The sequence below is a fragment of the Haliotis asinina genome, chromosome 6, assembly GCF_037392515.1.
Source record: "Haliotis asinina isolate JCU_RB_2024 chromosome 6, JCU_Hal_asi_v2, whole genome shotgun sequence".
NCBI classification, from domain to species: domain Eukaryota; kingdom Metazoa; phylum Mollusca; class Gastropoda; order Lepetellida; family Haliotidae; genus Haliotis; species Haliotis asinina.
This window is the reverse complement of record NC_090285.1, coordinates 33,641,629-33,658,666: the sequence shown is the minus strand read 5'-3', so window position 1 is coordinate 33,658,666 and position 17,038 is coordinate 33,641,629. Positions and strand designations below refer to the sequence as shown.

Sequence of the window (17,038 nt, the reverse complement as noted above, 5' to 3'; positions counted from 1 at the left end):
ACATGTCGCACGGTGTGGTCGCTATCTGTGCGATCACGTGACAATTTCGTTAACTGCGATTGGTCGTTTCTGAACAACAAGCGTTTGACAACATTTCACACGTCAAACTCGAGTTTTACAATACTGAAAGCTTGAAGGAAAGGTTGTTGAGAATAGAGACCGATCCTATCTCTGATATTGGTGTTGTTGGAATGTTCATACTTACATTCACTACCCTCACATCACTACACTCACCATCCCCACCCTTACCGACAACATCCATATCATCAATACCTTGACCACCACCAACACCCTTCGTGATAACACCCACAACATCTTCACCGAAACCTTCAACTTCATCATGACGTTCCCCCACGGCTCCGATCATCACCGACTCCACCCTCGCCACCACCAACACCGACCAAACCATCACAGCATACACCCTCACCCCCTACCCGACCACTATTCGACGTTTCTTCTACAACCATCGATATGGAACAAATAGCGTCATTAACCTAATATGGTATGGTAAAGAAATACACAGCCGTATGTAAACATACCTGTTGGTGGCAGGAACAGCACTGATGACCCCATAGACACTACTAATCACCTCATCATCGGCAGTTCATAAACCTTTGGTTTGGAAAGTTCAGTTAAAAACAGAGACAAGTACTTGCCAACATCTCTCCGGAAATGATTAAGTGAAAGAACCAAATGAACCCATGATCTCACTTATTTCAGCTAGATGTGTGTGCCATATTTTGGGTTTTTTTAGTTTATATTCGATCATCTACACTTTGGTGTATCCATAAACATTTTTCTGTTCAGTCACAGTTGTACACATTCATTGTATTCCATTACGACATTCAATCATCGTTGTATACACACATCCGTCGTATTACATTACGATATTCCGTCATAGTTGTATATATTCGCTGTCTTACACATTCCCGTTGTTAAAAGGTTGCTGACTTATGGCAGTTTATTGCACGTCTGAGATGTTGCTTTGCCTTCGAGACGTTACTTCAGTTCAGCCTGTGCACTCATCACCATAAAGAAGATTCAGGACACGTAAATGTTTGCTTACGGTCGGAAATAGTTCTTTGAAAGTGGTAGATAGTTTCCATTTGTTTGTATGTCGTATTTCTGAACCGAAAGAGGGAAGTCGGTATCCTTTGTCAAATGGAAGCCACTCAAAACACACACAAACCACAGGGTGAACTGGGAGGAGTATGTAAGTGCTACTAGGAATTGTAAGTTGTAGGTTTGGTATCTGTTGGGAGAGGAAACGGCCTCTTAAGACAACAAACACACCGAGTACATATTGTGATCTAATATCTCGAGGGTGTTTACATGCCTCGAAGGAAAGATGGTTTGAGATATAGGTGTTTGTTCAACCATCTTTACGACTTGTAATGTTGGGAACATTGTCGTCTTTTTTATCTACGACAGACAAAACACAACGCATTTAAACAGTGTCTGTGGCAAGGGGATTGTTTTCCCTCGTACCTTTTACATATAATACCTGAAACCTTGTAAGATTCAAGTATTAGTCAGGGAGCCATTTTGCGAGGTTCTACATCCGAAGACATCCAGTGTTACGACAGGGGTTCCACATGTCCGAACTTCTATGGGGGGTTGTCCATATCAAACTGACATGATGTGGTATAAATAAAGGTTCAAAGCGAACTCTCCTACTCCTGTGATGACACATCATCAGACAATCTGCAATGACCTTTAAATGTAATATACTGATGATGTAAGATGTACTTCTCCTGAAACAACTAAATCGCGGCTCCCCGCATGTAGTCATCATGTGTTTGAGCAGGCGAATGTCACGACCTCTAAAGGATATAAATCTCAGCATGGCATTGAACATGTTCTGGATTTATTATGACCGAGCAATTTGTTGTCATGAATAGATACGCCTTATTGTTTCTACAAGCATTGCCAAATATTCTGGTCTGGTGCCACCAGTTTAATGCAACCTAAACCCTCTATTTACTCCTAACTTATGGTCGTGATTAGTATGAATGTCAATGTTCATGACTTAATTACAGCCGTCATCTCACCCGGTTGCCAGACAGATAAGCCTCGCGACACAGTCAATCACCGTTCACGATTGCCACACGTAAAACTGTAGCACAACGAATCACTGCTGACATCCAGTCAATTCTTACTTTGGCAACATGGCCAATCTCCTCTCTTGTACAAGAGCAGCTCTCTGTTGCCTCCTAGAGTTAAATAATATTGTCCATAAATGTAATTCTAATGTAAACCAAGAACAATTCTTACTACCTGGTGCAAGGTCTGGGGTAATCTTCCTACTTTGTTCATTGTCGAGGGAAGAAAGTCACATTGCCATCAGAACTACTATCCTTCCTCAGTGCCACCATTGTCCGTGTGTCAACGTGAAGGAATGACAATCACCCCTTCATTGTGACACACTGACAATCAATCTTACACGTTGACACTCGGACAATCATCCCAACCATCCCGTATCGTGCCTCCACACTGACACATGGACAATCATTGGTTCATTGTGACACACGAAAAATCATTCCTACACATTGTCACATGGACAGTCGTTCCTCCATTGCTACACACGGACAATGATCCCTCCATTGTGACACACGGACAACCATTCCTTCACATCCACACGCGGACAACCATTCCTTCACACTGACACACGGACAATCATCCGTCTATATTCACTCACGGACAATAACCATCCCAATGTTCATTCATAAATATGCACACGCACACACGTCACGTTTGTGCTGACAAATATCGACCATAATAACCTTGAGAACAATTATCACTTCCAATCGCCAAAATGACAAACATCTCACTCGCGCTTACCACATCCAGTCTCACCATATTTGTATTCTTCTACTGTCTTAGAGACACAGTTCCTTGGTGGCAACTTCCTATATTTTCTATCGTTGAAAGTATCCTACTCAAAAAGTTTTATAAAAAATATTTTAAATCCATCACTGATACATTATGTACATATTTCGTCTTCGTTATGAAAGTAATGTTTATGGTGTGAACGACAAAAGGGCGACGTTAATAGCCTCTTCACCAAATACCATATTGTTTATTGCACTCACAAGTGAATTGCTAAAAAAGGATGGCGGATCGTTTCAACGATGACACTTTACCTACACACCCAGTCCTTCAAAAGATGATCAAGCACAATTTTCCTTTTCAACTGAAATCGCACTTAACTTTTCCGCTTTTTTTAGCAACATCAAAATAGTTTTATCATGAATTGAACAAGATAACATCAGGTGAGCATTACTCATCATGAAATTAGATCGATTTCAAGGGAGTATCTCGACCTCGGCAACCCTCCCGACTGTTAATCATTGCATTGTTATTTATTTATGCATCACACTTTCAATTTTAGATCTGCACTTTACCTCACGTGGAGCATCACGTTTATTGACTATAATTGCCAGTGTTTGGGAATAGCTTCTTAGAGACACAAAAATACCTCTAAGGTCTCCCAGCAACAGATGTTAGCCTCATATCATGTCTTGTATTCCATTCTCTTGAGGTAAGCGGTGGAGATAAATCCGGTTCTTTTCAACTCCGATGCAGCCTTTTATGACATCGACCATTTGTAAGCACCTGAATATTCCATGTTAAAGCGATCAGGCTTGTAACCCACTTCGCCTCGATGTGAATATGTTTCATGCGTGAACATTATACACGCTACAACCCACCTGACAGCAGTTGTTTGGAGAAGAAGCCAGCTTAAGTCTACACACCTAATTTATGTCCGTGGGTGGTACAGAGAGCAAGGCCCCGTCCCGATCCGCAAAGCGAGCGTAGTCTATGTAAAATCATGGGAGTTACGATCATCTTTGTGCTACGACTGTCATAAGTCTATGTTAAAGTATGGGAGTTACGATCACCTTAGCGCAACGACTGTCATAAGTCTATGTTAAAGTATGGGAGTTACGATCACCTTAGCGCAACGACTGTCATAAGTCTATGTTAAAGTATGGGAGTTACGATCACCTTAGCGCAACGACTGTCGTAAGTCAATGTTAAAGTATGGGAGTTACGATCACCTTAGCGCAACGACTGTCATAAGTCTATGCTAAAGTATTGGAGTGGCGATCACCTTAGCGCAACGACTGTCATAAGTCTATGTTAAAGTATGGGAGTTACGATCACCTTAGCGCAACGACTGTCATAAGTCTATGTTAAAGTATGGGAGTTACGATCACCTTAGCGCAACGACTGTCATAAGTCAATGTTAAAGTATGGGAGTTACGATCACCTTAGCGCAACGACTGTCGTAAGTCAATGTTAAAGTATGGGAGTTACGATCACCTTAGCGCAACGACTGTCACAAGTCTATGTTAAAGTATGGGAGTTACGATCACCTTAGCGCTACGACTGTCATAAGTCTATGTTAAAGTATGGGAGTTACGATCACCTTAGCGCAACGACTGTCATAAGTCTATGTTAAAGTATGGGAGTTACGATCACCTTAGCGCAACGACTGTCATAAGTCTATGTTAAAGTATGGGAGTGGCGATCACCTTAGCGCAACGACTGTCATAAGTCTATGTTAAAGTATGGGAGTTACGATCATCTTTGTGCTACGGCTGTCATAAGTCTATCCCCTTAGCGTTACAACGGTTTCCGACCAGTGTGACGTCGAGTTATTCACGCTGTATTTTGAGGACTGCAACACGTCATAACATATGGATGGATGGTGTTTTACTATACTTCGAGACGCTCTGTCAATAACCGAAGTTTGCCCATGGCGACATTAGAAAGGAGATCTAAGGACGGAGACATATGTTAAGAATGGGATTTTAAGCCCAAGCATCAATTGCCCCGTGTGTATGTGAACATTTGGACGCTAGCACAAGCTTTGGCAGGCAGGCGGTCGTTCGTTCCTCTTTAAGATAGTATACGAATCTATACTATTGAAACTATGTATGTGATATATACTGTACCATCTCGGCAATTTCATATTCAATTGAAATCTGACAAAACCTTTTGCAAATGTGGTTGATGATTTTGGTTCCTTTCGGTGATAACGAAGGTCTCCCCGTTGATTACGTGCTACAAAGTCCGCAATAATCATAGATTACTTACAGTCTACCATGTGCAACTGACAATGGCGTAAAACAACATACCTTTCCTGACACACATAGGTGCGTGTGTCTTATGATGGTTTGTTTGCCTATGACGTCACAAGGATTCAAATTATTCCTGAATGTATACTAGGAGCACACACAGAACATGAAGCCTAAAATAATCAGGAACATAAAACAGATTCTAAAACTCAGTCGACTGAGAGGGAATTAATAATATGCAATTATGACGGAGTTACAAATGATCACTGGCATTTAGTCTCAGTATTCTTGGCGTAGTTTCTTGCATCTCAGACATCAACTTCAAACGAAATTATTCCGAAATGTATGTAACATGGTGTTACCCGGCCTCTAAAGTCTCTCTGTCTACAGGTTCTTGAAAAGATGAAAATGTGGTAGCCATGGGAACACACGGAAGCGAGATGAGCTGGAAAGGTTACAAAGATTCTAACAGCTTCACCAAGAAGCGAACATGATTTTGCAGCATTGGTATTAACTACGTGTTAAATTGTGGTACACTCGGAATTGGCAGATCTACGCGTACATCTTGCATTTTGTAATATTTGAATACGAAATAACAGATTTTCTTCGGAAAGTGAACGATGAATACGTTAACCTTTTTTTTTTTTTTTAAAAAAAACCAAACCAAACAAACAAGTTTTATTATTACTACCTTGTTTCAAACGCCCGGGGCTGTCTGAGTAAGTCTGGTGGTTAAAGTGCTCGCTCGTCACGCCGAAAACCCGGGTTTAAATCCCCAGATCGGTACAATGTGTTGGATCTGTTTCTAATTTCTGATATCACATGCCATGATATCGCTGGTACAAAGTTAAAAACAGTTTGAAACAAAATCCACTCATTCAGTCTCTCAAAAAACTCCACATAACAAGCTCACGGACTGAACCCAGGCATTCGACCTTAACCTAGAGGTTACCACATCGGAGTGTGTTTAGTTCTGAAGATCCCAATATGAACACAATAACTCTGCCACCGTGTGATGACCTGGGACCTTTGCCCCCATTAACATGTCTAGTTGTTGTGTATGACACGACATAAAGTTCAAAGTGCTGGCAGTGGTACAGGTAGCCTCCAGATAGTAAATGCCAGTGTTGCTGAGGATAGTAGACAGGTGTCGGGATGTATCTAAACGAGAGATCCGGTTACATCATAGTAGCCCCGTGTTGTGTATACATCATGTTGCCAGATAGCTCCAAGGTTTGGTTTGACATCTTGCTGCTCCATTCCTTGTCCGAATGAAAGCTGGGGTCAAGCAGTGATTGAGTTACGTTTTCTGCCGCATTCAGCAGTATTCCAGCTATTTGACGGCGGTCTATAAATAATCGAGTCTGGACCAGACAATCCAGTGATCAGGAGCATGAACATCGATCTGCACATTTGGGAACCGATGACATGTGTCAGCCAAATCAGCGAGTCTGGCCACCCAATCCCGTTGGTCCCCTCTTACGGCAAGCGTGCCTATTCTACCCCGGACCTTCACGGATTGGTCTCAAGCAACTTTTCCTTGTCAACATTGATGACTATATGGACAGAAGGTTTGTTTAGGACGTTGAAGAGCGTGTATGGCAACCGCAGTTGATAACGAGAGAGTGAGTTTAGTTTTACACCGCACTCCACCTTTATGCCGGCTGTCTGTAAATAAAAGAGTCTGGACCAGACATTCCAGTGATCAACAGAGTGATCATCCATCTACACAATGGGGATACGATTATCGAGCTTGACCACCCAATCCCGTTTGCCGGCTCTTACGACTAGCATGAGTCACTGAAGACATACTGCAACACGTATATTCAAGGGTCAACTTTTATAGTGATTGTAACCGCTTCATTCAAAATGAAAACGATGACTCATAATCAAACTCCAAATCGGTTTAAATTCAATCATTTATTTCGTAAACTCAACTCTCTCATTCACTCAGTCTTCTTTACGTCACTTTACGTCTTTACGCCAGTATTCCAGCAATACCATGGTGGTCAGATCAGAAGGGGGTTCTCATGTAGTACCCATGTGATCGGTCAACCCTACCGCCTCCTTTGAAGAGTGTACAAGCTGCACGGACACTGTTTATCCCACGTAACGCTACCAAGATACGGCGTGCCATTGTGAACCCTCACTAATGAATATACCCTCTTTGTACCAACCGTAAACGTTTACATGTGTAACTTAATGCTACCTCAATCATCACTAATCCTACAAAAAATGCGAGGTGAAATATATCTCAATTAATTATGTCTGCAATATCGTAGTTATTCAACCCCAGTTTACATTCATCTTTACTGACAGCTCACCTGATATCCATCGTTTGTTTCCGTTATGAAGATCAGAGACCTATATTTCTGCACACCAACAGATGCTATCGTCGATTGTTTATTTCTAACTGCCTATTGCAGTGAGATGAAACGCTTTAACAGGTTCCCCAATTAGTGTCAGAGCCGGTGTTTCGCGGGGATCCCAGCAAACTGACTGATAGCATTTCCACTGCAAATAGTTTGCAGGGATAAGCATTATCATTCCGGAGAGACGTGACCAGACTACTTAAAGAATTTGTGATGAAGTGAATATCACAAACAAATCTTTGAAGATTACCTGATTGATTGAACTCACCTGTGATATGACGGTAAAGCATTAATGGTGAGAATACATGTTGGTTGGTTGTTGCTTTACGCCTCATTCAGCAATATTCCAGCTACTAGTATATGGCGGCGGTCTGTAAATAATCAAGTCTATACAAGATCCAAAGATCAACAACATGAGCATCGATCTGCGCAACTGGGAACCGATGACATGTGTCAACCAGGTCAGCGAGTCTGACCACCCGATCCCGATCGCCTCTTACAGAGAAGGGTTAGTGAATATCAATGGATTCGCAGACCATGATACACAGTACTTGTACTATCGACAGGCAAGTGTCAGTGACTGCACATAACTGACACTGGTTGTTCAACTTACCTTTATTGGCGTCATAATCCCCAATGTATCGCCGCGTAATATAGCGCACCGCAAAAGCTGAAACAAAAAGAAATTCTTGTCATTATGATTTATTTATTTATTTATTTATTTATTTATTCTCGAGTATAATATACGAAAAATACCTAAGGAATATGCTTCAAGAAATAACTTTCCAATATCAAATATTTATTAAGCATTTAGTACTTTTTCTTTCTTTGCTCTAGCGACAGTAGCCCAGTAGGTAAGGAGCTTGACGGTCGCACCGAAGACCAATGTTCGATTCCTCACATCGGTACCGTGTCTAATGCTAACTTATAATGTCATCTGCAGTATTCTCAGTGAAATGTTACCATGATGCTGTTGTCTCCAATTGAAGTAGATAGTTACATTTGTGTACATGCACACAAACCCCACGTATTCCACGCGTGCTTTTCTAGTCCATTAATCAGGATAGGTAGTTACAGAATGCACCTCTCTGTATCTGGTTCATCTTTCTACATCGTTGTTCATTGTAACATTTTACAGATACCGTTATATTTTGCAGTATGCGACATAAAAATCGTTCCCGCACTTATATGAGAAAAGCGATTTAGGACAGGATTGTTGCACTCATAAAGGTCAAAACAATGAATTCTGTGCCACGTGACCAACACAGCATGCATGTTTTACATTACCCAAACATTACTGCATCTCAGATATGCGATAATTCTTCAGTCATCTTAGGAATGATAACACAAGAAGTCAAATTCCTATCTACACTAGAAACATATGAATCTCTTACACATCTTGCTCAATACTTGGCTGAGAGTGGCAATGTCACGCGAACAACGCGATACTCGTATGATACGGTTAATGGAAAAAAAACATAACTCTCCCCACGAAGTTGATAACGATTTTGACACGGGGGTCGAGGGAATGTCTTGCTACTTCCCCACTGAAGTAATACAAGATAGTGCTTAGAACTTGAAAACCCCAGAACAACGTAGGTTATATATTGCGCAAACTTGCACACATTAGACCGCTCCGTTTCTCTGGCGAAGCGTGGATTTCAGAAAAACGTCACACTCCCCCCTTCAGCTAGAGCACAGGTAATAAATCTGTCCTTTCTCGTGGTGTTTTGTTTAGGCTCAAAAATAGGTCGACTCCAATATGCTGTTTTTGTGGATTTGTGATCGCTGTTTTTGTGGATTTGTGCAATTGTTTGTTTGGGGCATTGTTTCGTGTGACTGTTGCTTTGTCTAGGGTGTTTGTCAGCATGTCTAGACAGAAGTTGAATGGAAAATACATATGTAGCATGCGGTGTAGAAGTATATGTGCTCAGCTGAATGCTTTGTAGTTTGTGTTATAGTTGGTGAGTTTAGTTTTACACCACAATATTCTAGCAGTATCACAGCGGGGAACACCAGAAATGGTCTTCACACATTGTATCAATATTGGGAATCGAACACCAGTCTTCGGCGTGATAAGCGAACGCTTTACCACTGAGCTACCCCATCGCCCGAGCTTCTGTTAGTACTAGAATCAATACAGTTGTTCGTATTATTCAGCTAATTTTGAAAAAAATACTTTGCTTGGCCACTGTATCGGGTACACGTGTAGCTGAAATGAACTGTTACATAAGTTAAGACGTTTCAATCAAATACCCCGATGGAAACTGCATAAGTAAATATCAGTTCGCTAATGCTCGGTGGGGGTTAACACATTAATCAGGGGTGAGTATTTGAGCAGGGAGTGTGCAGGTCTGCCTTTTTTCAATCCGTAAAATCAAGTTGAACCCGTTTAGAGTTTTGGCAGGTTGTGCACATACAAAACTGTTTAATCGTCGAAGTTTTAGTTTGGGAAATGAACAGTTTAATTATCGTGAATTACGAGAATGATCCATTTCCTGCATGGCATAGCACTATGATGTTTTTCCCGAGCGTGTTTTGAACATCAACATGGACGACCTTGTCGCTACTGGCCCCCTCGCTGTGAAGCATCTACGTTAAGCAGTCCAGCTAATGGGTTCCTTGGAAATAATTACCCCATCAATTCAGTCCGCTGTGTACGTCCTCTCTAACAACATAAACATGTACGCGTCAATACACACGGATTGAACACAAGCAGGAACACACGTGCATGTATACACACTGACGTAATGTGTTTACTTCATACATCGACACCACTGAGTGGAGTGAGTGAGTGAGGTTTTACGCCGCTTTTAGCGATATTCCAACAATATCACCACTGTAAGACACCGGGAATGGGATTCACACGTTGTACCCATGTGGAGAATCGAACCGGGCCTTCGGCATGACGAACGAACGCTTTAACCACTACGTTACCGCACCTCCCCTCGCTGACTGGAAGTTCCAAATCACTATTACCATCTATTAAAGACATAGAAGTTCATAATTCACGCCTAACTTCATGACTTTGACTAGATATACACAATCTTATCGCGACTTCACCTGAGATATGTTGTTCGTAAGAATTTTAAGCATAAAAAGGCAAAAGATCGTTTCAGACCATGAACTTTTATGAAAGATTAAACCTGGATGGCTTTACGATGTTTTGACAGGTTTTAGCATTACCGCAATACAGGTTTTTTCAGGTAATACTACACTTCAACGTCTGCTAGGCATATAACATCACTTGAAAAATACAAATCAGGCTGAAGATTCCGTGTAAACGCTTGTTCACACACAGGAAAATAGTAAGCGCCGTACGTCTGTCATTAACTTGTAATTATTCTGTTATGTAATGAGAATATTCTACTGTTAAGGTTTGCCAATAACTTGAACATGGTTATTCAACAGAAATGATGGTGTTTTTTCAGGAGGCTTAAAACAGTTGAGGCACACAAAATCCGAACGGTTCACATTCCGTGTCATATTTTGATTAGTTCACGTTTAGAAATACTTTGGGTAAGGAGAGACAAATTCTTCATTGGACAAACACATTCCCATACTCCCTAATACACACCGTATTTCTTGTGCGGACTTTTGCAGGGTATGATGCGTCGTAACTCGCAGGGCTGAGTTACTTCCCTTAGTAGCTAGATCCTTTTAGGTTACGAAAGAAAGACCCGCCAAAACAAAACAAATATATTTCCACTGACTTCTGTACTAACGTTGTATATCTTCTAAAATTAACTAAGTTATCAACAGCTATTACCTGCCCATGTGTGCACAGGCTAGCCTTAAAGAAGTAATAAAAATATAAAACATGACTCAGCCAGTCAATTTTCCCAAGTACCGGAAGCTGAACAGACCAACCCCAGTTCCGCATGAAATACCAACTGCTTGATAAAAATCTGTAGTCACCTTCAGTCATCAGTACCATAAAACATCACTGAATATGAAGAAATGTTACATTACTTGATGGATGTACATTATTAAAAAAAACCCAAAAAGTCTTACACCAGTCTCAACCAATCACAACTGTCAGATGATTCAATCTGCACTGAAGGTTTGGAACGATACGGGCTTGTCAAAATATATTTCTGATTCAGTGTAGGGTAACCCTGATATTGAGTCGACGATTGCCACCGATTTGTCCGTGCCTATAACTATAGACTTCATCAATATTGTATGTGTGTTGGAAGCTAAGAGTCACGACCTGAAATAAAGCCGATGATCTGAACAACTTGAAGTAACTGACAAGAGCTGCAGAGCTGGACAGTCGACTGATGGATTTGTCAGCAGCAGGATTCTGTTTCCGTGAGTGCAGTTAGACATTTCCGTCACTCCTGAAGTTTTTTAGTATTATGGCATGGTACTGGATTAATACTGATGGTGTATGTCTGTAACGTTGCTGTGATGCTGTTGCGGTAGTACTGGGAAACTGCCGTTATACTACCGTAATACTAGTTTTGATTAATTTTACAAAGAAACGGCCTTTGTAACATTGTAATACTACAGAGAAAAAGACTGTCTTAGTATTGATGTGATGCAGCAGAGACACCGTGTTAGTAATGATGTAATACTTGCCATATGCCCATGCAACGAACACAGCTTAGACAGTCGTCTTATTTCCGTGACACTGCTCAGACACTGTTCACACACTGCCTACATTGCTGTGACACTACTCTGTAAATGATGTTAGGTTTGTTTGGAATCATGGAGTAACACTTATGCACTAACTCGCTCATACTTATTCACAAATGAGATAGCCAAGTGGTTAAAGCGTTCGCTCGTCACGCTGAAGATCCGGGTTCGATTCCCCACATGGGTACAATGTGTGAAGCTCCTTTGTGTCCTCCATGATATTGCTGGAATAGTGTTAAAAGCGGCGTAAAGCTTAAGTCACACACTGTAAAGAATTCACACTCCGTTTAAACAAGTCTTTACGGTAAAAATTACTTCAAACGGAAATATGAGAAAACCCAAAAATTTGATAGTCATATTTAATGTTAAATGTCGTGAGGTTAAGTATGTCTTCCTGGCTGTTGTGTTTTGTCGTTGGAATCAAACATGGTACCGGTGTTTCAGCACCCTTTTTAAAAACTGTTCTTTACAATGGTTCATTTTACTCAAAACTCAAACTCACTTGCTTCACTGCTTCACAAGCCGTTTAAAGTGTCCATTAAGCACAAAAAAGTTGCATTTACCTTTGGGTATAAATGACCTCACCACGTTTAAGATTATATATGACTATCAAATTTTAGGGCGTTCCCATACTTCTTGTTTGTAGTATATGTTCATTTCAGAGACTAGATGTCAGTCTGACAATACACCACAAACTCATGTGTCGTGAAGACCCGTGAAAGTTCGGGGTAGAAGAGGCCTTCAGCAACCCAGCTCGCCATAAAAGGCGACTATGCTTGTCGTAAGTGGCGACTAACGGGGTCGGGTGGTCAGACTCGCTGACTTGGTTGACACATGTCATCGGTTCCCAATTGCACAGATCGATGCTCATGTTGTTGATCACTGGATTGTCTGGTCCAGACTCGATTATTAATATACCGTCGCCATATAGCTGGAATATTGCTGGAAACTCAACTCACTCACTAATTGGTTCAAGCTGCTGGTTCAAATGAGGATCAGACGATGACTGACTCCAGCGAATGTGTAACAGCGTACCAAAATCGGTTAAGCACTTGTAACCTCCGATTTACAAGATACCATGACTCAGTAGAACAATACTGACTAAGGCAAGCAATAATTCAGTCATTAAGCGTGAACTTCAGCGTACGTATCACAGGTAAAATATGTCTGACTCTTCCAGCTATGCATCATCCTCGGTAATGGTGTATAACTAGCTGACACGTACAGTAAGTCAGTGCATCGCATCGCGAATCACACTCTTTTCCTTGACGCTTTAGATCTTCGGTAGTACATCATGGCTTATCTTAATTAGGTTGTTCTAGATACGAGGAAAATAGACAGAGTTTGAAATTATATTTCCGATTTCTTATATAGTTAGCAGTGTGTGTTTGTGGGATCATATACACTGATGCGAAGAAGAAACTATACGTTTGGAAAGCACACTGGCATATGAATTACAACCGTAATCACAAGGCTAAAGACAGGTAAAACAACATTGATGCTCGTACCAAATACATGTGTACACCATTGTGGAATAAACGTTGATGCCCGTACCAAATACACCATTGTGGAATAAACATGGTTTGTGTCACTTTTGCCGAAATCAAATAAGAATGTGTACTTTTTACATACTTTGTGTATACTTTTCTCTAACAGTTTATATATCGGGGTGTTTCACATATTTGCACATCCACATCATACAGTCGGACTTGTATACAGTCCACTTCAGAATACAAAACATTTCAAGCTTTCCTGCCTTATAAATCTGACACGTCGTCATATAATGGAGGAACTGGTTTAAATGGTGTTAATTAGTTCTTCCCGCTTACCCAATGACATATTATGTAGGATAAAGAGTCTAAGAAGTTGCCTTCCCTTATCATTCCAGGATCCGTTCATCTTAGACTTAATCACGGATTCGCTTATCTTTTTACCCTGGATCTGTCGACAGCTCAAGTTATATAACGAACAGATATAAAGATATTTAGGATTTCCTCGCACAGTAATCTAATCACAACCTTTCATAAACACATCATATACCACATCGTGATCAGAGTGAGTGAGTGAGTGAGTGAGTTTAGTTTTACACCGCTTTTATCAAATTTTTAGCAATATCACAGCGGGGGACACCACAAATAGACTTCACACATTGTACCCATGTCGGGAATCAAACTCGGGTGTTTAGCGCTTTAACCAGTTGGCTACCCCACCGGCCCTCGTGATATGAATAACGTTAATGAGTAAGAGGAAGGTGGGGTAGCCGGGTGGTTAAAGTGTTCGCTGAAGGCCCGAGTTTGATTCACGACATGGGTACCATGTGTGAAGCCAATTTCTTGTGTCGTCCGCCGTGATATGGAAGATTGCCAAAAGTGGCATAAAACCATACTCAGTCACTCTGGAATCCAGTGGTTGAATCCAGTGGTGATCAGAATACGTGCCCATCATCCCATGTCTTTGAAAACGTGTGAGTAGGTTCACCACACAGAGCACGACAAGTATATTCTGGACTAACGTCGTTCTAACAAGCAGTAGTTCGTGACTGGTGATACCTGACAATAAATTTCCGGATTCTTTCATGGAGTTTCTTCATGTTACTTCACTTCTACTTGCTCACTTAAAACCTTTGTCGTGCCCCACCCTGATATTGCTAGAATATTTGAATTTCCGTTCCTGTATAAATGCAATACCAGTGAATGTTTATACGTCACATCTTTGATATAAGGAATAAAGTGAATGTTTGTATGTCACACCTTTGATATTGGGAATAACGGTGAATGTTTGTACGTCATAGCTTTGTGACAGTTAGACAATGAATGTTTTTACATCACATCTTTGATATAGGGAATAAAGTGAATGTTTGTATGCCACACCTTTGATATTGGGAATAACGGTGAATGTTTGTACGTCATAGCTTTGTGACAGTTAGACAGTGAATGTTTGTACATTACATCTTTGATATAGGGAATAAAGTGAATGTTTGTATGTCACATCTTTGATATTGGGGTAACAGTGAATGTTTGTATGTCACATCTTTGATAGTGGGAATTACAGTGAACGTTTGTACGTCACATCTTTGATATTTAGAATAACAGTGAATGTTTGTACGTCACATCTTTGATATAAGGAATAACAGTGAATGTTTGTACGTCACATCTTTGATATAAGGAATAAAGTGAATGTTTGTACGTCACATCTTTGATGAAGGGAATAACAGTGAATGTTTGTACGTCACATCTTTGATATAGAGAATAAAGTGAATGTTTGTACGTCACATCTTTGATACAAGGAATAAAGTGAATGTTTTTATGTCACATCTTTGATATAAGGAATAAAGTGAATGCTTGTATGTCACATCTTTGATGTAGTTAATAACACTGAATGCCTGTAAGTCGTCGCTTTGTGACAGTTAGACAGTGAATATTTGTACGTCACATCTTTGATGAAGGGAATAACAGTGAATGTTTGTAAGTCACATCCCAGGGAATTTCATTAAACGTCTTCCATTCCATTCGTGTTAAAAGGAATAACATTAAATGTCTGCAATCTTTGTTTTAGGTTATACCAATAAAGCTTCGTATAAATGAAAGAAAGCATCTTAAATTCCACTTTATGAAAGTATAAATTACAGAAGTTTTTACTGAAGTAAGTAGTCATGACTACCCAGCGCATTACTTTTTTTAACCTCTTGTAGATGGAAACAATTAAACAATTAAATTAAACACACGCGTTAACTCCTGCATCCTCTCACCCTACAAAATAAACATACTTTCATTCCTATCGTGACAACCATGAAATGATCTCATTCGTATTACTGTGCCAGCGTTCATGCTATTTTAACGATTTATATATGATATATGTTAGTATTTTAATATGAGCTTGTAAAATATCCGCTTAGCAGTGATCGAGATGTGCGTGTTCACTCTAAATGCTGAAACGGCGGCTTTACTAATGTACTCACCTGTCTTCCCCACACCTGGGCCCCCGAGGATGACAACCTTTGCTTGCGTGAAGCGTTTCTGCGACATGTTCATACACTGTCGTTCTATCCAGTAACGTTGTTCGTCAGTCTGTCACATTGACTCAAGACTGGAGTACACAACAAATACCATCTCACATTCACACTCCGTGGCCCGTACTGTACTTCCTCTATAATCTCGTCCCAAAGAAGATCAAGCTAAGCTTAGTTCACGACAAGCAAGTACTGTCAGCGGGTAGTCCCTTCGGCAATCACCTCCTAAAACACTTCAAGGTACCCCACCGGGTTACAGGTACGTAACAGCCTGTCTAGCATCAAAATTCTTTGAATTTCAGAAATCCCTATAATCTAGCACCAGCAGAGGTTAATCTGAATATATAGCTTAGAATATCTATTAAGTATCTCTGGGACGTTTGTAGAGCCCTTAAACCCCGACAGGTCTTAAGTCCCGACTGAACATGAATAATCATTAGTGGGCGGAGCTTATGTGACCAGGTCGTACGTCTTTCTTACGCACAACTTCTCAGTTGAACAGCATTCGGTTTACTTCTGCTCAGTCGTGTTAAGTTGATAAGCGTGCAATGAGAGTGTATTTCAACCTAACTACCATTTCAATACTACGGAAAATAAAGACATGTCCCAATGTTTGTTAAGAAATCGATCGTAATTATGTAAGGTACCGTTGATAATTTGCCGCTGGGGCGGGGTGATGATGTTCTTTATGACACCAAAGTAAGTCTACCAAGTGACCCCCAGGCTTGGCATGGACAAAATCAATGAAAGCACTCCTTGTACATGTTTACCACTGTACATTCATGAAACTGTATCAGTTATGTATCGTTGTATGAAAGTTTGACATGGAAATTGAGTGTTGTTGTTGTCAAGTCATAATTACAGTTTATATAATCAGTCAGTGATTCCAGGAAATTCATAAAACCAAAGAATATATAAAGTATATACATTTT

The 17,038-nt window shown here is 40.6% G+C and overlaps 1 protein-coding gene across 1 annotated transcript in view; it reads right to left on the bottom strand.

Annotated features, from left to right (window-relative positions):
* Positions 1-16,438, bottom strand: part of LOC137288060 (ras-related and estrogen-regulated growth inhibitor-like) — a 47,143-nt gene extending 30,705 nt beyond the window's left edge. Inside the window, exons 1-2 of the mRNA XM_067820436.1 lie at positions 16,056-16,438; positions 8,070-8,126 (exon numbers count right to left, since the gene is read on the bottom strand). Coding sequence (XP_067676537.1) covers positions 8,070-8,126; positions 16,056-16,128 — 130 coding nt within the window. The 5' untranslated portion in view covers positions 16,129-16,438. The remainder of the gene's footprint in view (positions 1-8,069; positions 8,127-16,055) is intronic.
* Positions 16,439-17,038: the final 600 nt, after the last annotated feature.